The sequence below is a fragment of the Phalangium opilio genome, unplaced genomic scaffold (assembly GCF_054372755.1).
Source record: "Phalangium opilio isolate 3A_F unplaced genomic scaffold, DU_Popi_V2 ptg000505l_1, whole genome shotgun sequence".
NCBI lineage: Eukaryota > Metazoa > Arthropoda > Arachnida > Opiliones > Phalangiidae > Phalangium > Phalangium opilio.
Window position 1 is genome coordinate 2,103,771 of NW_028324239.1, and position 27,805 is coordinate 2,131,575.

At 46.8% G+C, this 27,805-nt stretch overlaps 1 protein-coding gene and 3 non-coding genes across 4 annotated transcripts; all 4 read left to right on the forward strand.

Moving 5' to 3' along the window:
• Positions 1-7,837: 7,837 nt before the first annotated feature.
• Positions 7,838-12,385, forward strand: LOC149590404 (uncharacterized). The gene has a single exon (XM_089861794.1). It carries the CDS (start codon positions 7,838-7,840, stop codon positions 12,383-12,385), a length of 4,548 nt encoding a protein of 1,515 aa, XP_089717920.1.
• Positions 12,386-14,689: 2,304 nt separating this feature from the next.
• Positions 14,690-14,762, forward strand: TRNAN-GUU (transfer RNA asparagine (anticodon GUU)). Its single transcript has one exon. It is a non-coding gene; the product is annotated as a tRNA-Asn (tRNA).
• A 958-nt stretch (positions 14,763-15,720) lies between these two features.
• TRNAN-GUU (transfer RNA asparagine (anticodon GUU)) lies at positions 15,721-15,793 on the forward strand. The gene has a single exon. It is a non-coding gene; the product is annotated as a tRNA-Asn (tRNA).
• A 662-nt stretch (positions 15,794-16,455) lies between these two features.
• Positions 16,456-16,528, forward strand: TRNAN-GUU (transfer RNA asparagine (anticodon GUU)). Its single transcript has one exon. It is a non-coding gene; the product is annotated as a tRNA-Asn (tRNA).
• The last annotated feature ends 11,277 nt before the right edge of the window (positions 16,529-27,805 follow it).

A 27,805-nucleotide genomic window follows, 5' to 3' on the forward strand; every position in this document is an offset into this window, starting at 1 on the left:
TGTAGCGTGAAAAGTCATAACTTTTCCACAATACCTGACAACCATTTAATTTATGAGCTTCCGTGGCTCAATGGTTAGCGCGTTCGGCTGTTAACCAATAGGTTGGTGGTTCGAGCCCACCCGGTAGCGGTGTTATGGGATCTCAAATGTAACGTAAAAAGTCAGAGTTTTTCCACAATACCTGACGAACATTTAATTTTTGGGCTTCCGTGGCGCAATGGTTAGCGCGTTCAGCTGTTAACCGAAAGGTTGGTGGTTCGAGCCCACCCGGGAGAGGTGTTGTGGGGTCTTAAATGTAACGTAAAAAGTCAGAGTTTTTCCACAATACCTGACGAACATTTAATTTTTGGGCTTCCGTGGCGCATTTTTTAGCGCGTTTAGCTGTTAACCGAAAGGTTGGTGGTTCGAGCCCACCCGGGAGAGGTGTTGTGGGGTCTCATATGTAGCGTGAAAAGTCATAACTTTTCCACAATACCTGACAACCATTTAATTTCTGAGCTTCCGTGGCTCAATGGTTAGCGCGCTCGGCTGTTAACCAATAGATTGGTGGTTCGAGCCCACCCGGAAGCGGTGTTATAAGATCTCAAGTGTAACGTAAAAAGTCAGAGTTTTTCCACAATACCTGACAACCATTCAATTTCTGAGCTTCCGTGGCTCAATGGTTAGCGCGTTCGGCTGTTATCCAATAGGTTGGTGGTTCGAGCCCACCCGGGAGCGGTGTTATGGGATCTCAAATGTAACGTAAAAAGTCAGATCTTTTCCACAATACCTGACGAACATTTAATTTTTGGGCTTCCGTGGCGCAATGGTTAGCGCGTTCAGCTGTTAACCGAAAGGTTGGTGGTTCGAGCCCACCCGGGAGAGGTGTTGTGGGGTCTCAAATGTAACGTAAAAAGTCAGAGTTTTTCCACAATACCTGACAACCATTCAATTTCTGAGCTTCCGTGGCTCAATGGTTAGCGCGCTCGGCTGTTATCCAATAGATTGGTGGTTCGAGCCCACCCGGGAGCGGTGTTATGGGATCTCAAATGTAACGTAAAAAGTCAGAGTTTTTCCACAATACCTGACGAACATTTAATATATGGGCTTCCTTGGCGCAATGGTTAGCGCGTTCAGCTGTTAACCGAAAGGTTGGTGGTTCGAGCCCACCCGGGAGAGGTGTTGTGGGGTCTCAAATGTAACGTAAAAAGTCAGAGTTTTTCCACAATACCTGACGAACATTTAATTTTTGGGCTTCCGTGACGCATTTTTTAGCGCGTTTAGCTGTTAACCGAAAGGTTGGTGGTTCGAGCCCACCCGGGAGAGGTGTTGTGGGATCTCAAATGTAACGTAAAAAGTCAGAGTTTTTCCACAATACCTGACAACCATTCAATTTCTGAGCTTCCGTGGCTCAATGGTTAGCGCGTTCGGCTGTTATCCAATAGGTTGGTGGTTCGAGCCCACCCGGGAGCGGTGTTATGGGATCTCAAATGTAACGTAAAAAGTCAGAGTTTTTCCACAATACCTGACGAACATTTAATATATGGGCTTCCTTGGCGCAATGGTTAGCGCGTTCAGCTGTTAACCGAAAGGTTGGTGGTTCGAGCCCTCCCGGGAGAGGTGTTGTGGGGTCTCAAATGTAACGTAAAAAGTCAGAGTTTTTCCACAATACCTGACGAACATTTAATTTTTGGGCTTCCGTGACGCATTTTTTAGCGCGTTTAGCTGTTAACCGAAAGGTTGGTGGTTCGAGCCCACCCGGGAGAGGTGTTGTGGGGTCTCAGATGTAGCGTGAAAAGTCATAACTTTTCCACAATACCTGACAACCATTTAATTTCTGAGCTTCCGTGGCTCAATGGTTAGCGCGCTCGGCTGTTAACCAATAGATTGGTGGTTCGAGCCCACCCGGAAGCGGTGTTATGGGGTCTCAGATGTAGCGTGAAAAGTCATAACTTTTCTACAATACCTGACAACCATTTAAATTCTGAGCTTCCGTGGCTCAATGGTTAGCGCGTTCGGCTGTTAACCAATAGGTTGGTGGTTCGAGCCCACCCGGTAGCGGTGTTATGGGATCTCAAATGTAACGTAAAAAGTCAGAGTTTTTCCACAATACCTGACGAACATTTAATTTTTGGGCTTCCGTGGCGCAATGGTTAGCGCGTTCAGCTGTTAACCGAAAGGTTGGTGGTTCGAGCCCACCCGGGAGAGGTGTTGTGGGGTCTTAAATGTAACGTAAAAAGTCAGAGTTTTTCCACAATACCTGACGAACATTTAATTTTTGGGCTTCCGTGGCGCATTTTTTAGCGCGTTTAGCTGTTAACCGAAAGGTTGGTGGTTCGAGCCCACCCGGGAGAGGTGTTGTGGGGTCTCATATGTAGCGTGAAAAGTCATAACTTTTCCACAATACCTGACAACCATTTAATTTCTGAGCTTCCGTGGCTCAATGGTTAGCGCGCTCGGCTGTTAACCAATAGATTGGTGGTTCGAGCCCACCCGGAAGCGGTGTTATAAGATCTCAAGTGTAACGTAAAAAGTCAGAGTTTTTCCACAATACCTGACAACCATTCAATTTCTGAGCTTCCGTGGCTCAATGGTTAGCGCGTTCGGCTGTTATCCAATAGGTTGGTGGTTCGAGCCCACCCGGGAGCGGTGTTATGGGATCTCAAATGTAACGTAAAAAGTCAGATCTTTTCCACAATACCTGACGAACATTTAATTTTTGGGCTTCCGTGGCGCAATGGTTAGCGCGTTCAGCTGTTAACCGAAAGGTTGGTGGTTCGAGCCCACCCGGGAGAGGTGTTGTGGGGTCTCAAATGTAACGTAAAAAGTCAGAGTTTTTCCACAATACCTGACGAACATTTAATTTTTGGGCTTCCGTGGCGCATTTTTAGCGCGTTCAGCTGTTAACCGAAAGGTTGGTGGTTCGAGCCCACCCGGGAGAGGTGTTGTGGGGTCTCAGATGTAGCGTGAAAAGTCATAACTTTTCCACAATACCTGACAACCATTTAATTTCTGAGCTTCCGTGGCTCAATGGTTAGCGCGCTCGGCTGTTAACCAATAGATTGGTGGTTCGAGCCCACCCGGAAGCGGTGTTATGGGGTCTCAGATGTAGCGTGAAAAGTCATAACTTTTCCACAATACCTGACAACCATTTAAATTCTGAGCTTCCGTGGCTCAATGGTTAGCGCGTTCGGCTGTTAACCAATAGGTTGGTGGTTCGAGCCCACCCGGTAGCGGTGTTATGGGATATCAAATGTAACGTAAAAAGTCAGAGTTTTTCCACAATACCTGACGAACATTTAATTTTTGGGCTTCCGTGGCGCAATGGTTAGCGCGTTCAGCTGTTAACCGAAAGGTTGGTGGTTCGAGCCCACCCGGGAGAGGTGTTGTGGGGTCTTAAATGTAACGTAAAAAGTCAGAGTTTTTCCACAATACCTGACGAACATTTAATTTTTGGGCTTCCGTGGCGCATTTTTTAGCGCGTTTAGCTGTTAACCGAAAGGTTGGTGGTTCGAGCCCACCCGGGAGAGGTGTTGTGGGGTCTCATATGTAGCGTGAAAAGTCATAACTTTTCCACAATACCTGACAACCATTTAATTTCTGAGCTTCCGTGGCTCAATGGTTAGCGCGCTCGGCTGTTAACCAATAGATTGGTGGTTCGAGCCCACCCGGAAGCGGTGTTATAAGATCTCAAGTGTAACGTAAAAAGTCAGAGTTTTTCCACAATACCTGACAACCATTCAATTTCTGAGCTTCCGTGGCTCAATGGTTAGCGCGTTCGGCTGTTATCCAATAGGTTGGTGGTTCGAGCCCACCCGGGAGCGGTGTTATGGGATCTCAAATGTAACGTAAAAAGTCAGATCTTTTCCACAATACCTGACGAACATTTAATTTTTGGGCTTCCGTGGCGCAATGGTTAGCGCGTTCAGCTGTTAACCGAAAGGTTGGTGGTTCGAGCCCACCCGGGAGAGGTGTTGTGGGGTCTCAAATGTAACGTAAAAAGTCAGAGTTTTTCCACAATACCTGACGAACATTTAATTTTTGGGCTTCCGTGGCGCATTTTTAGCGCGTTCAGCTGTTAACCGAAAGGTTGGTGGTTCGAGCCCACCCGGGAGAGGTGTTGTGGGGTCTCAGATGTAGCGTGAAAAGTCATAACTTTTCCACAATACCTGACAACCATTTAATTTCTGAGCTTCCGTGGCTCAATGGTTAGCGCGCTCGGCTGTTAACCAATAGATTGGTGGTTCGAGCCCACCCGGTAGCGGTGTTATGGGATCTCAAATGTAACGTAAAAAGTCAGAGTTTTTCCACAATACCTGACGAACATTTAATTTTTGGGCTTCCGTGGCGCAATGGTTAGTGCGTTCGGCTGTTAACCGAAAGGTCGGTGGTTCGAGCCCACCCGGGAGCGGTGTTGTGAAGTCTCAAATGTAACGTAAAAAGGCAAAGTTTTTCCACAATACCTGACGAACATTTATTTTTTGGGCTTCCGTGGCGCAATGGTTAGCGCGTGTTCGGCTGTTAAACGAAAGGTTGGTGGTTCGAGCCCTCCCGGGAGCGGTGTTATGGGATGTCAAATGTAACGGAAAAAGTCAGAGTTTTTCCACAATACCTGACGAACATTTAAGTTTTGGGCTTCCGTGGCGCATTGGTTAGCGCGTTCAGCTGTTAACCGAAAGGTTGGTGGTTCGAGCCCACCCGGGAGCGGTGTTGTGAAGTCTCAAATGTAACGCAAAAAGGCAAAGTTTTTCCACAATACCTGACAACCATTCAATTTCTGAGCTTCCGTGGCTCAATGGTTAGCGCGTTCGGCTGTTAACCAATAGGTTGGTGGTTCGAGCCCACCCGGGAGCGGTGTTGTGAAGTCTCAAATGTAACGTAAAAAGGCAAAGTTTTTACACAATACCTGACGAACATTTATTTTTTGGGCTTCCGTGGCGCAATGGATTGCGCGTTCGGCTGTTAACCGAAAGGTTGGTGGTTCGAGCCCACCCGGGAGCGGTGTTGTGAAGTCTCAAATGTAACGTAAAAAGGAAAAGTTTTTCCACAATACCTGACGAACATTTATTTTTTGGGCTTCCGTGGCGCAATGGTTAGCGCGTGTTCGGCTGTTAAACGAAAGGTTGGTGGTTCGAGCCCACCCGGGAGCGGTGTTATGGGATGTCAAATGTAACGTAAAAAGTCAGAGTTTTTACAATACCTGACGAACATTTAATTTTTGGGCTTCCGTGGCGCAATGGTTAGCGCGTTTAGCTGTTAACCGAAAGGTTGGTGGTTCGAGCCCACCCGGGAGCGGTGTTATGGGATCTCAAATGTAACGTAAAAAGTCCGAGTTTTTCTACAATACCTGACAACCATTCAATTTCTGAGCTTCCGTGGCTCAATGGTTAGCGCGTTCGGCTGTTAACCAATAGGTTGGTGGTTCGAGCCCACCCGGAAGCGGTGTTATGGGGTCTCAGATGTAGCGTGAAAAGTCATAACTTTTCCACAATACCTGACAACCATTTAAATTCTGAGCTTCCGTGGCTCAATGGTTAGCGCGTTCGGCTGTTAACCAATAGGTTGGTGGTTCGAGCCCACCCGGTAGCGGTGTTATGGGATCTCAAATGTAACGTAAAAAGTCAGAGTTTTTCCACAATACCTGACGAACATTTAATTTTTGGGCTTCCGTGGCGCAATGGTTAGCGCGTTCAGCTGTTAACCGAAAGGTTGGTGGTTCGAGCCCACCCGGGAGAGGTGTTGTGGGGTCTTAAATGTAACTTAAAAAGTCAGAGTTTTTCCACAATACCTGACGAACATTTAATTTTTGGGCTTCCGTGGCGCATTTTTTAGCGCGTTTAGCTGTTAACCGAAAGGTTGGTGGTTCGAGCCCACCCGGGAGAGGTGTTGTGGGGTCTCATATGTAGCGTGAAAAGTCATAACTTTTCCACAATACCTGACAACCATTTAATTTCTGAGCTTCCGTGGCTCAATGGTTAGCGCGCTCGGCTGTTAACCAATAGATTGGTGGTTCGAGCCCACCCGGAAGCGGTGTTATAAGATCTCAAGTGTAACGTAAAAAGTCAGAGTTTTTCCACAATACCTGACAACCATTCAATTTCTGAGCTTCCGTGGCTCAATGGTTAGCGCGTTCGGCTGTTATCCAATAGGTTGGTGGTTCGAGCCCACCCGGGAGCGGTGTTATGGGATCTCAAATGTAACGTAAAAAGTCAGATCTTTTCCACAATACCTGACGAACATTTAATTTTTGGGCTTCCGTGGCGCAATGGTTAGCGCGTTCAGCTGTTAACCGAAAGGTTGGTGGTTCGAGCCCACCCGGGAGAGGTGTTGTGGGGTCTCAAATGTAACGTAAAAAGTCAGAGTTTTTCCACAATACCTGACGAACATTTAATTTTTGGGCTTCCGTGGCGCATTTTTAGCGCGTTCAGCTGTTAACCGAAAGGTTGGTGGTTCGAGCCCACCCGGGAGAGGTGTTGTGGGGTCTCAGATGTAGCGTGAAAAGTCATAACTTTTCCACAATACCTGACAACCATTTAATTTCTGAGCTTCCGTGGCTCAATGGTTAGCGCGCTCGGCTGTTAACAAATAGATTGGTGGTTCGAGCCCACCCGGTAGCGGTGTTATGGGATCTCAAATGTAACGTAAAAAGTCAGAGTTTTTCCACAATACCTGACGAACATTTAATTTTTGGGCTTCCGTGGCGCAATGGTTAGTGCGTTCGGCTGTTAACCGAAAGGTCGGTGGTTCGAGCCCACCCGGGAGCGGTGTTGTGAAGTCTCAAATGTAACGTAAAAAGGCAAAGTTTTTCCACAATACCTGACGAACATTTATTTTTTGGGCTTCCGTGGCGCAATGGTTAGCGCGTGTTCGGCTGTTAAACGAAAGGTTGGTGGTTCGAGCCCACCCGGGAGCGGTGTTATGGGATGTCAAATGTAACGGAAAAAGTCAGAGTTTTTCCACAATACCTGACGAACATTTAAGTTTTGGGCTTCCGTGGCGCATTGGTTAGCGCGTTCAGCTGTTAACCGAAAGGTTGGTGGTTCGAGCCCACCCGGGAGCGGTGTTGTGAAGTCTCAAATGTAACGCAAAAAGGCAAAGTTTTTCCACAATACCTGACAACCATTCAATTTCTGGCGCTTCCGTGGCTCAATGGTTAGCGCGTTCGGCTGTTAACCGAAAGGTTGGTGGTTCGAGCCCACCCGGGAGCGGTGTTGTGAAGTCTCAAATGTAACGTAAAAAGGAAAAGTTTTTCCACAATACCTGACGAACATTTATTTTTTGGGCTTCCGTGGCGCAATGGTTAGCGCGTGTTCGGCTGTTAAACGAAAGGTTGGTGGTTCGAGCCCACCCGGGAGCGGTGTTATGGGATGTCAAATGTAACGTAAAAAGTCAGAGTTTTTACAATACCTGACGAACATTTAATTTTTGGGCTTCCGTGGCGCAATGGTTAGCGCGTTTAGCTGTTAACCGAAAGGTTGGTGGTTCGAGCCCACCCGGGAGCGGTGTTATGGGATCTCAAATGTAACGTAAAAAGTCCGAGTTTTTCTACAATACCTGACAACCATTCAATTTCTGAGCTTCCGTGTGTTATGTAATAGCCTATCGTGAACTTTAATAGATGGCGCTAGGGATGATCACGTGGTACGGGCGAGTGAGCCCGAGTCGGAAAGAGCTAGGATTATCTTATCATTATACAATGTGCTACTGACCTGTTAACAATAAACTAAATTAGACTTTATAAAGTGTTACCTTATTAATCACAACATGGTGATAGAGGTGGGATAGAAATTACAAACGTACTGTACCCCTCCGCTCAATAGATTAGCGACGAAAAACGATCCCTGGACCCCTAATAATAATGACAAGTTTCAAAGGCCCAACGCAATTTGTGCCAGGCGCGGATCCAGCCTCGGCCTGGCGTGAGTATAAAGAAAGTTTTGAAATCTATGCGACTGCTGCGAATTTAGGCATAGAGACTGTATCTCGACAAAGAGCCACGTTTCTGCATATATTAGGCCCGGCTGGCCGACGCATATATAACACGTTAACGATACCCGAAACTGGAGATGCACTAACCCTACCTGTGATTTTTGCCGCACTCGACGCGTATTACGCACCCTATAAGAATGTAACCTACTTGCGATACATGCTGTTATCGACACCACAAACTCAAGCACAGACATTTGATGAATTCCTTATTGACGTGCGGACCAAGGCCCAAAACTGTGAATTAGGTACTCTACATGATGACATCATCACTTTAATGATTGTTAAGGGTGTTAGATCCGAAATAATACGCAAAAAGCTTCTTACAATACCGCGTTTGACATTACGTGAAGCCATGCAGATATGTCAGGCTGATGAAAGTTCCACCGTTTATGCCGGGGCAATGTCCAGCCATCAAAATCGAGACTCTCATACACAACCTACAAGCAACATTGATGTCATTCACCGACAAAACAAGATGAACGCCTACCGCCCTTCAGGTCGCACCCGCACGCGGAGGCCACTCACGTCACAACCACGTTATGGACATACTCGTTTCTCGGGACGCCATCACAACCATTCGACTCAATTTCGCCCCGGGCCACCCCACCATTCGCACCCGTACAACACATCACCACGCTGTTCTCGATGTGGCACCTCTCATGATCATCGTCCCTGCCCTGCCCAGACTACTTCCTGTGTGCGTTGCGGTATTCGCGGCCATTGGGCTAGCCGCTGCCGGGTTACTCACGCAATTCATAGTACACATCCTTTACCAGTGAATGAAGATTACCAACGACATCCACCGCCTGATATATACTATACAGATTATGATACAGAAGATTCCAATGACACCGAAGAACACTACGATCCCAACGTGCCCATGGAGCCCTTTTGGGGACAGAACCAGGAATACACCGACGATTACGTCACATACAGCCTCACATTACAGCCGCTTTCGGCAGGGAATCTTCCTATTCCGTCCTGCCTCACACTACATACCTTGGCTCAGGATAAAGATGAGATATATGACCAGGTCTATCTGTATGACTCCCCCACCATTTTCAAAGTGGATGCGGGATCGCAAGTAAATATCATAACGGAACAAATGTACAACTCCCTTCCGGAACGACCACCCATCTCGCCTACCTTGCATACAATCACAGCCTACTCGGGTCATATGGTCCCAATGATAGGAGTCACCATGATACCCTGTTCTACACTTAACGCCAAGGCTACATTTCCGTTCTATATTTCAAGAGAATCCCGCACTCCCATCCTTGGCGCCAAGGCTTCAATGGGATTAGGGCTGATTTTCAGAAAGCCGCCAAATGGACAAATACTCCCATTGCCCCACAAGGATATGATTACCGCCAACGTTGACTCACTTCTGATTCAACCTCAAGCCGTCATACAGCAATATCACGAATGTTTTGACGCCATAGGACAACTCCCAGGTGAATATTCCATAGAACTCAAACCTAATGCGGTACCATCCATTTCAGCGGCCCATCAAATACCTTTTGCATATCGGAACGCAGTACACACTGAACTTCAACGTATGCAACAGGAAGGTATAATTATCCCCGTTACGGAACCGACAGACTGGGTCCACCCAATGGTGGTAGTACCTAAACCAAGTCCCGATTCAAACCAAATCAAAGTCCGTATATGCCTGGACCCCAGGAAACTTAACACTTCCATAAAACGACAACCATATCCTCTTCCGACCACACAGGAGATATTTTCACAACTGCGGGGAGCTAATATCTTCACCGTACTGGACGCTCAGAGTGCCTTTTGGCAAATTAAACTCACTGAAGAAAGTTCTAAACTCTGCACATTTGCCACACCTTATGGACGTTTCCGGTTTACCCGTTTACCTTATGGTATCGTCACGGGTACTGAAATTTGTCAACATGCAATGCGCTCACTATATCCTATGAGAGACTTCCCTAACGTCTACATTTCTACAGACGACTTCCTAATTGCCGATGCTGACATCACACGCCATACGGATACTCTCATAAAAGTATTTGATCGCGCTATCACGACGGGATTGAAGTTTAATTCCACAAAAATGCAATTGGCCGTTCCTAAAATAAACTATTTGGGTCATATCATAAGTGCCGTGGGAATTGAGGCTGATCCTAAGAAAACCACCGCCATTTGCTTCCTTCCACCTCCACGTGACAAAGCTGCCTTACAGAGTTTCCTAGGGATGATAAATTACATTGCTAAATTCATCCCTGAAGCCAATCAGCACACGGCACCCTTGAGAACACTATTGAAGAAAGAAGCGGTCTTCACGTGGGAGCCAGACCACCAACAACATTATGACCAACTTAAAAAATTCGCCTCTACAACACCGGTCCTAGCATTTTTTAATCCTCAAGCTCCAATTATTCTCTCCGTTGACGCAAGCCAGATAGGCGCAGGAGCTGTCTTAATGCAAGACTCGCACCCAGTCGAATACGCGTCGACTTCTTTCAATCTCACCCAATCAAGATATGCCCAAATCGAAAAGGAACTCTTAGCCATCGTATTCGCATGTGAACATTTTCACTACTATGTGGCCGGCACTCCTATCACCGTCCATACAGATCATAATCTCCTTATTGGACTTTCGAAAAAACCGCTCCATTTAATATCTCCACGCTTACAAAGGTTACTAATGAGACTTTTTCGTTATCAAATTAAACTAGTATATGTCCCTGGACCACAATTGCACATAGCGGACATGCTATCAAGAGCCCCGCAACAACATCAACTCATTGATACGACTAATCTAGAAGGACCACACACAGCAGTTCATGTCATCACTGCAATACCAACAAACGAACTAGCGCAATACAAAATGGCCACAAATCAAGATGAGACCTTAGTAAAGGTAATAGAATTATCACAGAAAGGCTGGCCCCGCACTGTGAAAATGCTCGCCCCTGAAATGCGGCCTTACTGGCCACACCAAGAAGAACTTTACACGCAGGACGACCTGCTGTTTCGAGGAGCTACCTTGGTAATCCCTAAAGCTATGCGGACGCAAATCATGAAGAAAATACATAATACACACCAAGGTATCAACTCCTGTATCGCAAAAGCAAAGATCAATGTTTTCTGGCCATCTCTTACTCGGGATTTAACAGAGTTCATACAAGCATGTGATATATGCAACAACAGAGCGAGCGCAAACCAAAAACTTCCGTTAACACCTCATCCGATACCGACCCTACCATGGGAACTTGCCGGCATGGATTTGTTTCAAGTGAACTCTCAGAAGTACATATTACTGGTGGACTACTTTTCTAAATACATAGAAGTACAAGAAATGTCTCTGACAACTACACAAGCGGTCATGGTCTTTCTGGACGCTCAATTCGCTCGTTACGGCCCCCCTCAACGCATTATTTCGGACAATGGTCCTCCTTTTAACTCCGCCATACTAAAACAGTTTATGCTACAATGGGGAGTGGACCATGTAACATCTTCGCCACATTACCCTCGATCTAATGGTATGGCTGAACGGGCCATTCAGACAATAAAAAACTCCCTTATTAAGGCACAACAGGAAGGCAAAGGCCTACAGCAGGTTCTTCTCGAATATCGTACAACGCCAAAAACCAACCTACCTTCCCCAGCCGAACTTAGTATGGGACGCCGTCTAAGAACTCCAATGACAACAACAAACTATGCCCTGGAGCCGCACTATACGCTCCGAGACACACGGCACCAACTTCGAAAGCAACAAGACGATATGATATCCCAGTACAACGCAAAAGCAACAAAAAATCTACCACCGTTACATCAAGGACAGCTTATACACTATCAGGCTAACCATAGAAACTGGCTTCCAGCTAGGATTATCGAAAAAGGGCCCGAACCTCAATCTTACATCATCCTAACAAACGATGGTAAACAGCTGCGCCGAAATCGGATACATCTGAGACCAACCACAGCCCCGACAATTGACCGGCCTATCAGTAAAACGAGACAACCAATATATACTGAACAAACAAGCAATATAAGTATGGCACAGACAATAGTGCCATCGAAACGATTCCAGCGGACCACTCTCCAAATAGAAAATCCTAATGGCAGGGAAACAGGACAGATATCGCAGACAAATGAAGAAGTTCAGCCAACAAACGGATTACAGACACAGGACAAACCACAAAGTCCACAACAAATATCATTACCACCATCACACGAACCAAACCTAAGGAAGACCTATCCAACAGTGCCAGGAAACTCACAACGACTCGCACCACTATCGACAGCCAATTTGATGTCCCCAATGGCATGCAAAGGACCTCCTAAACAACCTGCGTTCACACCACATTTAGCATTAAACAACGCAGGCGACACCATTACAAGGACAAGAAGCGGACGGATAACTCAGCCGCCGCTACGTTTTAAATAATATAGAAGAAATTGTAAACATGAAATATTGAAATATTAATTGTAAAATAGACTAGTGTATGGTATATTGTTAAAATATTAATGATGGAATAAGTTAGAGATTTTAAAATGTATTTGCAAAATATTGACAGAGAAAGATGTTACACAATGGCTTTAATTTTAAAGATTCAGTAAAAGATTTTAAATGTATTTGTAAAATATTGGAAGAGAAAGATGTTATGTAATAGCCTATCGTGAACTTTAATAGATGGCGCTAGGGATGATCACGTGGTACGGGCGAGTGAGCCCGAGTCGGAAAGAGCTAGGATTATCTTATCATTATACAATGTGCTACTGACCTGTTAACAATAAACTAAATTAGACTTTATAAAGTGTTACCTTATTAATCACAACACCGTGGCTCAATGGTTAGCGCGTTCGGCTGTTAACCAATAGGTTGGTGGTTCGAGCCCACCCGGGAGCGGTGTTGTGAAGTCTCAAATGTAACGTAAAAAGGCAAAGTTTTTCCACAATACCTGACGAACATTTATTTTTTGGGCTTCCGTGGCGCAATGGATTGCGCGTTCGGCTGTTAACCGAAAGGTTGGTGGTTCGAGCCCACACGGGAGCGGTGTTATGGGATCTCAAATGTAACGTAAAAAGTCAGAGTTTTTTCCACAATACCTAACGAACATTTAATTTTTGGGCTTCCGTGGCGCAATGGTTAGCGCGTTCAGCTGTTAACCGAAAGGTTGGTGGTTCGAGCCCACCCGCGAGAGGTGTTGTGGGGTCTCAGATGTAGCGTGAAAAGTCATAACTTTTCCACAATACCTGACAACCATTTAATTTCTGAGCTTCCGTGGCTCAATGGTTAGCGCGTTCTTCTTTTAACCAATAGGTTGGTGGTTCGAGCCCACCCGGTAGCGGTGTTATAGGATCTCAAATGTAACGTAAAAAGTCAGAGTTTTTCCACAATACCTGACGAACGTTTAATTTTTGGGCTTCCGTGGCGCAATGGTTAGCGCGTTCGGCTGTTAAACGAAAGGTTGGTGGTTCGAGCCCACCCGGGAGCGGTGTTATGGGTTCTCAAATGTAACGTAAAAAGCCAAAGTTTTTCCAAAATACCTGACGACCATTTATTGTTTGGGCTTCCGTGGCGCAATGGTTAGCGCGTGCGGCTGTTAACCGAAAGGTTGGTGGTTCGAGCCCACCCGGGAGCGGAGTTATGGGATCTCAAATGTAACGTAAAAAGTCAGAGTTTTTCCACAATACCTGACAACTATTCAATTTCTGAGCTTCCGTAGCTCAATGGTTAGCGCGTTCGGCTGTTAACCAATAGGTTGGTGGTTCGAGCCCACCCGGGAGCGGTGTTGTGAAGTCTCAAATGTAACGTAAAAAGTCAGAGTTTTTCCACAAAACCTGACGAACATTTAATTTTAGGGCTACCGTGGCGCAATGGTTAGCGCGTTCAGCTGTTAACCGAAAGGTTTGTGGTTCGAGCCCACCCGGGAGAGGTTGTTGTGGGGTCTCAAATGTAACGTAAAAAGTCAGAGTTTTTCCACAATACCTGACGAATATTTAATTTTTGGGCTTCCGTGGCGCATTTTTTAGCGCGTTCAGCTGTTAACCGAAAGGTTGGTGGTTCGAGCCCACCCGGGAGAGGTGTTGTGGGGTCTCATATGTAGCGTGAAAAGTCATAACTTTTCCACAATACCTGACAACCATTTAATTTCTGAGCTTCCGTGGCTCAATGGTTAGCGCGTTCGGCTGTTAACCAATAGGTTGGTGGTTCGAGCCCACCCGGTAGCGGTGTTATGGGATCTCAAATGTAACATAAAAAGTCAGAGTTTTTCCACAATACCTGACGAACATTTAATTTTTGGGCTTCCGTGGCGCAATGGTTAGCGCGTTCAGCTGTTAACCGAAAGGTTGGTGGTTCGAGCCCACCCGGGAGAGGTGTTGTGGGGTCTCAAATGTAACGTAAAAAGTCAGAGTTTTTCCACAATACCTGACGAACATTTAATTTTTGGGCTTCCGTGGCGCAATGGTTAGTGCGTTCGGCTGTTAACTGAAAGGTCGGTGGTTCGAGCCCACCCGGGAGCGGTGTTGTGAAGTCTCAAATGTAACGTAAAAAGGCATAGTTTTTCCACAATACCTGACGAACATTTATTTTTTGGGCTTCCATGGCGCAATGGTTAGCGCGTGTTCGGCTGTTAAACGAAAGGTTGGTGGTTCGAGCCCACCCGGGAGCGGTGTTATGGGATGTCAAATGTAACGTAAAAAGTCAGAGTTTTTCCACAATACCTGACGAACATTTAATTTTTGGGCTTCCGTGGCGCAATGGTTAGCGCGTTCGGCTGTTAACCGAAAGGTCGGTGGTTCGAGCCCACCCGGGAGCGGTGTTGTGAAGTCTCAAATGTAACGTAAAAAGGCAAAGTTTTTCCACAATACCTGACAACCATTCAATTTCTGAGCTTCCGTGGCTCAATGGTTAGCGCGTTCGGCTGTTAACCGAAAGGTTGGTGGTTCGAGCCCACCCGGGAGAGGTGTTGTGGGGTCTTAAATGTAACGTAAAAAGTCAGAGTTTTTCCACAATACCTGACGAACATTTAATTTTTGGGCTTCCGTGGCGCATTTTTTAGCGCGTTTAGCTGTTAACCGAAAGGTTGGTGGTTCGAGCCCACCCGGGAGAGGTGTTGTGGGGTCTCATATGTAGCGTGAAAAGTCATAACTTTTCCACAATACCTGACAACCATTTAATTTCTGAGCTTCCGTGGCTCAATGGTTAGCGCGTTCGGCTGTTAACCAATAGGTTGGTGGTTCGAGCCCACCCGGTAGCGGTGTTATGGGATCTCAAATGTAACGTAAAAAGTCAGAGTTTTTCCACAATACCTGACGAACATTTAATTTTTGGGCTTCCGTGGCGCAATGGTTAGCGCGTTCAGCTGTTAACCGAAAGGTTGGTGGTTCGAGCCCACCCGGGAGAGGTGTTGTGGGGTCTCAAATGTAACGTAAAAAGTCAGAGTTTTTCCACAATACCTGACGAACATTTAATTTTTGGGCTTCCGTGGCGCAATGGTTAGTGCGTTCGGCTGTTAACTGAAAGGTCGGTGGTTCGAGCCCACCCGGGAGCGGTGTTGTGAAGTCTCAAATGTAACGTAAAAAGGCATAGTTTTTCCACAATACCTGACGAACATTTATTTTTTGGGCTTCCATGGCGCAATGGTTAGCGCGTGTTCGGCTGTTAAACGAAAGGTTGGTGGTTCGAGCCCACCCGGGAGCGGTGTTATGGGATGTCAAATGTAACGTAAAAAGTCAGAGTTTTTCCACAATACCTGACGAACATTTAATTTTTGGGCTTCCGTGGCGCAATGGTTAGCGCGTTCGGCTGTTAACCGAAAGGTCGGTGGTTCGAGCCCACCCGGGAGCGGTGTTGTGAAGTCTCAAATGTAACGTAAAAAGGCAAAGTTTTTCCACAATACCTGACAACCATTCAATTTCTGAGCTTCCGTGGCTCAATGGTTAGAGCGTTCGGCTGTTAACCGAAAGGTTGGTGGTTCGAGCCCACCCGGGAGAGGTGTTGTGGGGTCTTAAATGTAACGTAAAAAGTCAGAGTTTTTCCACAATACCTGACGAACATTTAATTTTTGGGCTTCCGTGGCGCATTTTTTAGCGCGTTTAGCTGTTAACCGAAAGGTTGGTGGTTCGAGCCCACCCGGGAGAGGTGTTGTGGGGTCTCATATGTAGCGTGAAAAGTCATAACTTTTCCACAATACCTGACAACCATTTAATTTCTGAGCTTCCGTGGCTCAATGGTTAGCGCGCTCGGCTGTTAACCAATAGATTGGTGGTTCGAGCCCACCCGGAAGCGGTGTTATAAGATCTCAAGTGTAACGTAAAAAGTCAGAGTTTTTCCACAATACCTGACAACCATTCAATTTCTGAGCTTCCGTGGCTCAATGGTTAGCGCGTTCGGCTGTTATCCAATAGGTTGGTGGTTCGAGCCCACCCGGGAGCGGTGTTATGGGATCTCAAATGTAACGTAAAAAGTCAGATCTTTTCCACAATACCTGACGAACATTTAATTTTTGGGCTTCCGTGGCGCAATGGTTAGCGCGTTCGGCTGTTAACCGAAAGGTCGGTGGTTCGAGCCCACCCGGGAGCGGTGTTGTGAAGTCTCAAATGTAACGTAAAAAGGCAAAGTTTTTCCACAATACCTGACAACCATTCAATTTCTGAGCTTCCGTGGCTCAATGGTTAGCGCGTTCGGCTGTTAACCAATAGGTTGGTGGTTCGAGCCCACCCGGGAGCGGTGTTGTGACGTCTCAAATGTAAAGTAAAAAGGCAAAGTTTTTACACAATACCTGACGAACATTTATTTTTTGGGCTTCCGTTGCGCAATGGATAGCGCGTTCGGCTGTTAACCGAAAGGTTGGTGGTTCGAGCCCACCCGGGAGCGGTGTTGTGAAGTCTCAAATGTAACGTAAAAAGGCAAAGTTTTTCCACAATACCTGACGAACATTTATTTTTTGGGCTTCCGTGGCGCAATGGTTAGCGCGTGTTCGGCTGTTAAACGAAAGGTTGGTGGTTCGAGCCCACCCGGGAGCGGTGTTATGGGATGTCAAATGTAACGGAAAAAGTCAGAGTTTTTCCACAATACCTGACGAACATTTAATTTTTGGGCTTCCGTGGCGCATTGGTTAGCGCGTTCAGCTGTTAACCGAAAGGTTGGTGGTTCGAGCCCACCCGGGAGCGGTGTTGTGAAGTCTCAAATGTAACGCAAAAAGGCAAAGTTTTTCCACAATACCTGACAACCATTCAATTTCTGAGCTTCCGTGGCTCAATGGTTAGCGCGTTCGGCTGTTAACCAATAGGTTGGTGGTTCGAGCCCACCCGGGAGCGGTGTTGTGAAGTCTCAAATGTAACGTAAAAAGGCAAAGTTTTTCCAAAATACCTGACGACCATTTATTGTTTGGGCTTCCGTGGCGCAATGGTTAGCGCGTGCGGCTGTTAACCGAAAGGTTGGTGGTTCGAGCCCACCCGGGAGCGGAGTTATGGGATCTCAAATGTAACGTAAAAAGTCAGAGTTTTTCCACAATACCTGACAACCATTCAATTTCTGAGCTTCCGTGGCTCAATGGTTAGCGCGTTCGGCTGTTAACCAATAGGTTGGTGGTTCGAGCCCTCCCGGGAGCGGTGTTGTGAAGTCTCAAATGTAACGTAAAAAGTCAGAGTTTTTCCAAAATACCTGACGACCATTTATTGTTTGGGCTTCCGTGGCGCAATGGTTAGCGCGTGCGGCTGTTAACCGAAAGGTTGGTGGTTCGAGCCCACCCGGGAGCGGAGTTATGGGATCTCAAATGTAACGTAAAAAGTCAGAGTTTTTCCACAATACCTGACAACTATTCAATTTCTGAGCTTCCGTAGCTCAATGGTTAGCGCGTTCGGCTGTTAACCAATAGGTTGGTGGTTCGAGCCCACCCGGGAGCGGTGTTGTGAAGTCTCAAATGTAACGTAAAAAGTCAGAGTTTTTCCACAATACCTGACGAACATTTAATTTTAGGGCTACCGTGGCGCAATGGTTAGCGCGTTCAGCTGTTAACCGAAAGGTTTGTGGTTCGAGCCCACCCGGGAGAGGTGTTGTGGGGTCTCAAATGTAACGTAAAAAGTCAGAGTTTTTCCACAATACCTGACGAATATTTAATTTTTGGGCTTCCGTGGCGCATTTATTTAGCGCGTTCAGCTGTTAACCGAAAGGTTGGTGGTTCGAGCCCACCCGGGAGAGGTGTTGTGGGGTCTCAGATGTAGCGTGAAAAGTCATAACTTTTCCACAATACCTGACAACCATTTAATTTCTGAGCTTCCGTGGATCAATGGTTAGCGCGCTCGGCTGTTAACCAATAGATTGGTGGTTCGAGACCACCCGGTAGCGGTGTTATGGGATATCAAATGTAACGTAAAAAGTCAGAGTTTTTCCACAATACCTGACGAACATTTAATTTTTGGGCTTCCGTGGCGCAATGGTTAGCGCGTTCAGCTGTTAACCGAAAGGTTGGTGGTTCGTGCCCACCCGGGAGAGGTGTTATGGGATCTCAAATGTAACGTAAAAAGTCCGAGTTTTTCTACAATACCTGACAACCATTCAATTTCTGAGCTTCCGTGGCTCAATGGTTAGCGCGTTCGGCTGTTAACCAATAGGTTGGTGGTTCGAGCCCACCCGGGAGCGGTGTTGTGAAGTCTCAAATGTAACGTAAAAAGTCAGAGTTTTTCCACAATACCTGACGAACGTTTAATTTTTGGGCTTCCGTGGCGCAATGGTTAGCGCGTTCGGCTGTTAAACGAAAGGTTGGTGGTTCGAGCCCACCCGGGAGCGGTGTTATGGGTTCTCAAATGTAACGTAAAAAGCCAAAGTTTTTCCAAAATACCTGACGACCATTTATTGTTTGGGCTTCCTTGGCGCAATGGTTAGCGCGTGCGGCTGTTAACCGAAAGGTTGGTGGTTCGAGCCCACCCGGGAGCGGAGTTATGGGATCTCAAATGTAACGTAAAAAGTCAGAGTTTTTCCACAATACCTGACAACTATTCAATTTCTGAGCTTCCGTAGCTCAATGGTTAGCGCGTTCGGCTGTTAACCAATAGGTTGGTGGTTCGAGCCCACCCGGGAGCGGTGTTGTGAAGTCTCAAATGTAACGTAAAAAGTCAGAGTTTTTCCACAATACCTGACGAACATTTAATTTTAGGGCTACCGTGGCGCAATGGTTAGCGCGTTCGGCTGTTAAACGAAAGGTTGGTGGTTCGAGCCCACCCGGGAGCGGTGTTATGGGTTCTCAAATGTAACGTAAAAAGCCAAAGTTTTTCCAAAATACCTGACGACCATTTATTGTTTGGGCTTCCTTGGCGCAATGGTTAGCGCGTGCGGCTGTTAACCGAAAGGTTGGTGGTTCGAGCCCACCCGGGAGCGGAGTTATGGGATCTCAAATGTAACGTAAAAAGTCAGAGTTTTTCCACAATACCTGACAACTATTCAATTTCTGAGCTTCCGTAGCTCAATGGTTAGCGCGTTCGGCTGTTAACCAATAGGTTGGTGGTTCGAGCCCACCCGGGAGCGGTGTTGTGAAGTCTCAAATGTAACGTAAAAAGTCAGAGTTTTTCCACAATACCTGACGAACATTTAATTTTAGGGCTACCGTGGCGCAATGGTTAGCGCGTTCAGCTGTTAACCGAAAGGTTTGTGGTTCGAGCCCACCCGGGAGAGGTGTTGTGGGGTCTCAAATGTAACGTAAAAAGTCAGAGTTTTTCCACAATACCTGACGAACATTTAATTTTTGGGCTTCCGTGGCGCATTTTTTAGCGCGTTCAGCTGTTAACCGAAAGGTTGGTGGTTCGAGCCCACCCGGGAGCGGTGTTGTGAAGTCTCAAATGTAACGTAAAAAGTCAGAGTTTTTCCAAAATACCTGACGACCATTTATTGTTTGGGCTTCCGTGGCGCAATGGTTAGCGCGTGCGGCTGTTAACCGAAAGGTTGGTGGTTCGAGCCCACCCGGGAGCGGAGTTATGGGATCTCAAATATAACGTAAAAAGTCAGAGTTTTTCCACAATACCTGACAACTATTCAATTTCTGAGCTTCCGTAGCTCAATGGTTAGCGCGTTCGGCTGTTAACCAATAGGTTGGTGGTTCGAGCCCACCCGGGAGCGGTGTTGTGAAGTCTCAAATGTAACGTAAAAAGTCAGAGTTTTTCCACAATACCTGACGAACATTTAATTTTTGGGCTTCCGTGGCGCAATGGTTAGCGCGTTCAGCTGTTAACCGAAAGGTTGGTGGTTCGTGCCCACCCGGGAGAGGTGTTATGGGATCTCAAATGTAACGTAAAAAGTCCGAGTTTTTCTACAATACCTGACAACCATTCAATTTCTGAGCTTCCGTGGCTCAATGGTTAGCGCGTTCGGCTGTTAACCAATAGGTTGGTGGTTCGAGCCCACCCGGGAGCGGTGTTGTGAAGTCTCAAATGTAACGTAAAAAGTCAGAGTTTTTCCAAAATACCTGACGACCATTTATTGTTTGGGCTTCCGTGGCGCAATGGTTAGCGCGTGCGGCTGTTAACCGAAAGGTTGGTGGTTCGAGCCCACCCGGGAGCGGAGTTATGGGATCTCAAATGTAACGTAAAAAGTCAGAGTTTTTCCACAATACCTGACAACTATTCAATTTCTGAGCTTCCGTAGCTCAATGGTTAGCGCGTTCGGCTGTTAACCAATAGGTTGGTGGTTCGAGCCCACCCGGGAGCGGTGTTGTGAAGTCTCAAATGTAACGTAAAAAGTCAGAGTTTTTCCACAATACCTGACGAACATTTAATTTTTGGGCTTCCGTGGCGCAATGGTTAGCGCGTTCAGCTGTTAACCGAAAGGTTGGTGGTTCGTGCCCACCCGGGAGAGGTGTTATGGGATCTCAAATGTAACGTAAAAAGTCCGAGTTTTTCTACAATACCTGACAACCATTCAATTTCTGAGCTTCCGTGGCTCAATGGTTAGCGCGTTCGGCTGTTAACCAATAGGTTGGTGGTTCGAGCCCACCCGGGAGCGGTGTTGTGAAGTCTCAAATGTAACGTAAAAAGTCAGAGTTTTTCCAAAATACCTGACGACCATTTATTGTTTGGGCTTCCGTGGCGCAATGGTTAGCGCGTGCGGCTGTTAACCGAAAGGTTGGTGGTTCGAGCCCACCCGGGAGCGGAGTTATGGGATCTCAAATGTAACGTAAAAAGTCAGAGTTTTTCCACAATACCTGACAACTATTCAATTTCTGAGCTTCCGTAGCTCAATGGTTAGCGCGTTCGGCTGTTAACCAATAGGTTGGTGGTTCGAGCCCACCCGGGAGCGGTGTTGTGAAGTCTCAAATGTAACGTAAAAAGTCAGAGTTTTTCCACAATACCTGAAGAACATTTAATTTTAGGGCTACCGTGGCGCAATGGTTAGCGCGTTCAGCTGTTAACCGAAAGGTTTGTGGTTCGAGCCCACCCGGGAGAGGTGTTGTGGGGTCTCAAATGTAACGTAAAAAGTCAGAGTTTTTCCACAATACCTGACGAATATTTAATTTTTGGGCTTCCGTGGCGCATTTTTTAGCGCGTTCAGCTGTTAACCGAAAGGTTGGTGGTTCGAGCCCACCCGGGAGAGGTGTTGTGGGGTCTCAGATGTAGCGTGAAAAGTCATAACTTTTCCACAATACCTGACAACCATTTAATTTCTGAGCTTCCGTGGCTCAATGGTTAGCGCGCTCGGCTGTTAACCAATAGATTGGTGGTTCGAGACCACCCGGTAGCGGTGTTATGGGATATCAAATGTAACGTAAAAAGTCAGAGTTTTTCCACAATACCTGACGAACATTTAATTTTTGGGCTTCCGTGGCGCAATGGTTAGCGCGTTCAGCTGTTAACCGAAAGGTTGGTGGTTCGTGCCCACCCGGGAGAGGTGTTATGGGATCTCAAATGTAACGTAAAAAGTCCGAGTTTTTCTACAATACCTGACAACCATTCAATTTCTGAGCTTCCGTGGCTCAATGGTTAGCGCGTTCGGCTGTTAACCAATAGGTTGGTGGTTCGAGCCCACCCGGGAGCGGTGTTGTGAAGTCTCAAATGTAACGTAAAAAGTCAGAGTTTTTCCACAATACCTGACGAACGTTTAATTTTTGGGCTTCCGTGGCGCAATGGTTAGCGCGTTCGGCTGTTAAACGAAAGGTTGGTGGTTCGAGCCCACCCGGGAGCGGTGTTATGGGTTCTCAAATGTAACGTAAAAAGCCAAAGTTTTTCCAAAATACCTGACGACCATTTATTGTTTGGGCTTCCGTGGCGCAATGGTTAGCGCGTGCGGCTGTTAACCGAAAGGTTGGTGGTTCGAGCCCACCCGGGAGCGGAGTTATGGGATCTCAAATGTAACGTAAAAAGTCAGAGTTTTTCCACAATACCTGACAACTATTCAATTTCTGAGCTTCCGTAGCTCAATGGTTAGCGCGTTCGGCTGTTAACCAATAGGTTGGTGGTTCGAGCCCACCCGGGAGCGGTGTTGTGAAGTCTCAAATGTAACGTAAAAAGTCAGAGTTTTTCCACAATACCTGAAGAACATTTAATTTTAGGGCTACCGTGGCGCAATGGTTAGCGCGTTCAGCTGTTAACCGAAAGGTTTGTGGTTCGAGCCCACCCGGGAGAGGTGTTGTGGGGTCTCAAATGTAACGTAAAAAGTCAGAGTTTTTCCACAATACCTGACGAATATTTAATTTTTGGGCTTCCGTGGCGCATTTTTTAGCGCGTTCAGCTGTTAACCGAAAGGTTGGTGGTTCGAGCCCACCCGGGAGAGGTGTTGTGGGGTCTCAGATGTAGCGTGAAAAGTCATAACTTTTCCACAATACCTGACAACCATTTAATTTCTGAGCTTCCGTGGCTCAATGGTTAGCGCGCTCGGCTGTTAACCAATAGATTGGTGGTTCGAGACCACCCGGTAGCGGTGTTATGGGATATCAAATGTAACGTAAAAAGTCAGAGTTTTTCCACAATACCTGACGAACATTTAATTTTTGGGCTTCCGTGGCGCAATGGTTAGCGCGTTCAGCTGTTAACCGAAAGGTTGGTGGTTCGTGCCCACCCGGGAGAGGTGTTATGGGATCTCAAATGTAACGTAAAAAGTCCGAGTTTTTCTACAATACCTGACAACCATTCAATTTCTGAGCTTCCGTGGCTCAATGGTTAGCGCGTTCGGCTGTTAACCAATAGGTTGGTGGTTCGAGCCCACCCGGGAGCGGTGTTGTGAAGTCTCAAATGTAACGTAAAAAGTCAGAGTTTTTCCACAATACCTGACGAACGTTTAATTTTTGGGCTTCCGTGGCGCAATGGTTAGCGCGTTCGGCTGTTAAACGAAAGGTTGGTGGTTCGAGCCCACCCGGGAGCGGTGTTATGGGTTCTCAAATGTAACGTAAAAAGCCAAAGTTTTTCCAAAATACCTGACGACCATTTATTGTTTGGGCTTCCGTGGCGCAATGGTTAGCGCGTGCGGCTGTTAACCGAAAGGTTGGTGGTTCGAGCCCACCCGGGAGCGGAGTTATGGGATCTCAAATGTAACGTAAAAAGTCAGAGTTTTTCCACAATACCTGACAACTATTCAATTTCTGAGCTTCCGTAGCTCAATGGTTAGCGCGTTCGGCTGTTAACCAATAGGTTGGTGGTTCGAGCCCACCCGGGAGCGGTGTTGTGAAGTCTCAAATGTAACGTAAAAAGTCAGAGTTTTTCCACAATACCTGACGAACATTTAATTTTAGGGCTACCGTGGCGCAATGGTTAGCGCGTTCAGCTGTTAACCGAAAGGTTTGTGGTTCGAGCCCACCCGGGAGAGGTGTTGTGGGGTCTCAAATGTAACGTAAAAAGTCAGAGTTTTTCCACAATACCTGACGAACATTTAATTTTTGGGCTTCCGTGGCGCATTTTTTAGCGCGTTCAGCTGTTAACCGAAAGGTTGGTGGTTCGAGCCCACCCGGGAGAGGTGTTGTGGGGTCTCAGATGTAGCGTGAAAAGTCATAACTTTTCCACAATACCTGACAACCATTTAATTTCTGAGCTTCCGTGGCTCAATGGTTAGCGCGCTCGGCTGTTAACCAAAAGATTGGTGGTTCGAGACCACCCGGTAGCGGTGTTATGGGATATCAAATGTAACGTAAAAAGTCAGAGTTTTTCCACAATACCTGACGAACATTTAATTTTTGGGCTTCCGTGGCGCAATGGTTAGCGCGTACAGCTGTTAACCGAAAGGTTGGTGGTTCGTGCCCACCCGGGAGCGGTGTTATGGGATCTCAAATGTAACGTAAAAAGTCCGAGTTTTTCTACAATACCTGACAACCATTCAATTTCTGAGCTTCCGTGGCTCAATGGTTAGCGCGTTCGGCTGTTAACCAATAGGTTGGTGGTTCGAGCCCACCCGGGAGCGGTGTTGTGAAGTCTCAAATATAACGTAAAAAGGCAAAGTTTTTCCACAATACCTGACGAACATTTAATTTTTGGGCTTCCGTGGCGCAATGGTTAGCGCGTTCAGCTGTTAACCGAAAGGTTGGTGGTTCGAGCCCACCCGGGAGCGGTGTTATGGGATCTCAAATGTAACGTAAAAAGTCAGAGTTTTTCTACAATACCTGACAACCACTCAATTTCTGAGCTTCCGTGGCTCAATGGTTAGCGCGTTCGGCTGTTAACCAATAGGTTGGTGGTTCGAGCCCACCCGGGAGCGGTGTTGTGAAGTCTCAAATGTAACGTAAAAAGGCAAAGTTTTTCCACAATAACTGACGAACATTTATTTTTTGGGCTTCCGTGGCGCAATGGATAGCGCGTTCGGCTGTTAACCGAAAGGTTGGTGGTTCGAGCCCACACGGGAGCGGTGTTATGGGATCCCAAATGTAACGTAAAAAGTCAGAGTTTTTCCACAATACCTGACGAACATATAATATTTGGGCTTCCGTGGCGCAATGGTTAGCGCGTTCAGCTGTTAACCGAAAGGTTTGTGGTTCGAGCCCACCCGGGAGAGGTGTTGTGGGGTCTCAAATGTAACGTAAAAAGTCAGAGTTTTTCCACAATACCTGACGAACATTTAATTTTTGGGCTTCCGTGGCGCAATGGTTAGCGCGTTCGGCTGTTAAACGAAAGGTTGGTGGTTCAAGCCCACCCGGGAGCGGTGTTATGGGATCTCAAATGTAACGTAAAAAGTCAGAGTTTTTCCACAATACCTGACGAACATTTAATTTTTGGGCTTCCGTGGCGCAATGGTTAGCGCGTTCAGCTGTTAACCGAAAGGTTGGTGGTTCGAGCCCACCCGGGAGAGGTGTTGTGGGGTCTCAAATGTAACGTAAAAGTCAGAGTTTTTCCACAATACCTGACGAACATTTAATTTTTGGGCTTCCGTGGCGCATTTTTTAGCGCGTTCAGCTGTTAACCGAAAGGTTGGTGGTTCGAGCCCACCCGGGAGAGGTGTTGTGGGGTCTCAGATGTAGCGTGAAAAGTCATAACTTTTCCACAATACCTGACAACCATTTAATTTCTGAGCTTCCGTGGCTCAATGGTTAGCGCGCTCGGCTGTTAACCAATAGAGTGGTGGTTCGAGCCCACCCGGTAGCGGTGTTATGGGATCTCAAATGTAACGTAAACAGTCAGAGGTTTTCCACAATACCTGACGAACATTTAATTTTTGGGCTTCCGTGGCGCAATGGTTAGTGCGTTCGGCTGTTAACCGAAAGGTCGGTGGTTCGAGCCCACCCGGGAGCGGTGTTGTGAAGTCTCAAATGTATCGTAAAAAGGCAAAGTTTTTCCACAATACCTGACGAACATTTAATTTTTGGGCTTCCGTGGCGCAATGGTTAGTGCGTTCGGCTGTTAACCGAAAGGTCGGTGGTTCGAGCCCACCCGGGAGCGGTGTTGTGAAGTCTCAAATGTAACGTAAAAAGGCAAAGTTTTTCCACAATACCTGACGAACATTTATTTCTTAGGCTTCCGTGGCGCAATGGTTAGCGCGTTCGGCTGTTAAACGAAAGGTTGGTGGTTCGAGCCCACCCGGGAGCGGTGTTATGGGATGTCAAATGTAACGTAAAAAGTCAGAGTTTTTCCACAATACCTGACGAACATTTAATTTTTGGCTTCCGTGGCGCAATGGTTAGCGCGTTCAGCTGTTAACCGAAAGGTTGGTGGTTCGAGCCCAACCGGGAGCGGTGTTATGGGATCTCAAATGTAACGTAAAAAGTCCGAGTTTTTCTACAATACCTGACAACCATTCAATTTCTGAGCTTCCGTGGCTCAATGGTTAGCGCGTTCGGCTGTTAACCACTAGGTTGGTGGTTCGAGCCCACCCGGGAGCGGTGTTGTGAAGTCTCAAATGTAACGTAAAAAGGCAAAGTTTTTCCACAATACCTGACGAACATTTAATTCTTGGGCTTCCGTGGCGCAATGGTTAGCGCGTTCAGCTGTTAACCGAAAGGTTGGTGGTTCGAGCCCACCCGGGAGCGGTGTTATGGGATCTCAAATGTAACGTAAAAAGTCCGAGTTTTTCTACAATACCTGACAACCATTCAATTTCTGAGCTTCCGTGGCTCAATGGTTAGCGCGTTCGGCTGTTAACCAATAGGTTGGTGGTTCGAGCCCACCCGGGAGCGGTGTTGTGAAGTCTCAAATGTAACGTAAAAAGGCAAAGTTTTTCCACAATACCTGACGAACATTTAATTTTTGGGTTTCCGTGGCGCAATGGATTGCGCGTTCGGCTGTTAACCGAAAGGTTGGTGGTTCGAGCCCACACGGGAGCGGTGTTATGGGATCTCAAATGTAACGTAAAAAGTCAGAGTTTTTCCACAATACCTAACGAACATTTAATTTTTGGGCTTCCGTGGCGCAATGGTTAGCGCGTTCAGCTGTTAACCGAAAGGTTGGTGGTTCGAGCCCACCCGCGAGAGGTGTTGTGGGGTCTCAGATGTAGCGTGAAAAGTCATAACTTTTCCACAATACCTGACAACCATTCAATTTCTGAGCTTCCGTGGCTCAATGGTTAGCGCGTTCGGCTGTTAACCAATAGGTTGGTGGTTCGAGCCCACCCGGGAGCGGTGTTGTGAAGTCTCAAATGTAACGTAAAAAGGCAAAGTTTTTCCACAATAACTGACGAACATTTAATTTTTGGGCTTCCGTGGCGCAATGGTTAGCGCGTTCAGCTGTTAACCGAAAGGTTGGTGGTTCGAGCCCACCCGGGAGAGGTGTTGTGGGGTCTCAAATGTAACGTAAAAGTCAGAGTTTTTCCACAATACCTGACGAACATTTAATTTTTGGGCTTCCGTGGCGCATTTTTTAGCGCGTTCAGCTGTTAACCGAAAGGTTGGTGGTTCGAGCCCACCCGGGAGAGGTGTTGTGGGGTCTCAGATGTAGCGTGAAAAGTCATAACTTTTCCACAATACCTGACAACCATTTAATTTCTGAGCTTCCGTGGCTCAATGGTTAGCGCGCTCGGCTGTTAACCAATAGAGTGGTGGTTCGAGCCCACCCGGTAGCGGTGTTATGGGATCTCAAATGTAACGTAAAAAGTCAGAGTTTTTCCACAATACCTGACGAACATTTAATTTTTGGGCTTCCGTGGCGCAATGGTTAGTGCGTTCGGCTGTTAACCGAAAGGTCGGTGGTTCGAGCCCACCCGGGAGCGGTGTTGTGAAGTCTCAAATGTATCGTAAAAAGGCAAAGTTTTTCCACAATACCTGACGAACATTTAATTTTTGGGCTTCCTTGGCGCAATGGTTAGCGCGTTCGGCTGTTAAACGAAAGGTTGGTGGTTCGAGCCCACCCGGGAGCGGTGTTATGGGATGTCAAATATAACGTAAAAAGTCAGAGTTTTTCCACAATACCTGACGAACATTTAATTTTTGGCTTCCGTGGCGCAATGGTTAGCGCGTTCAGC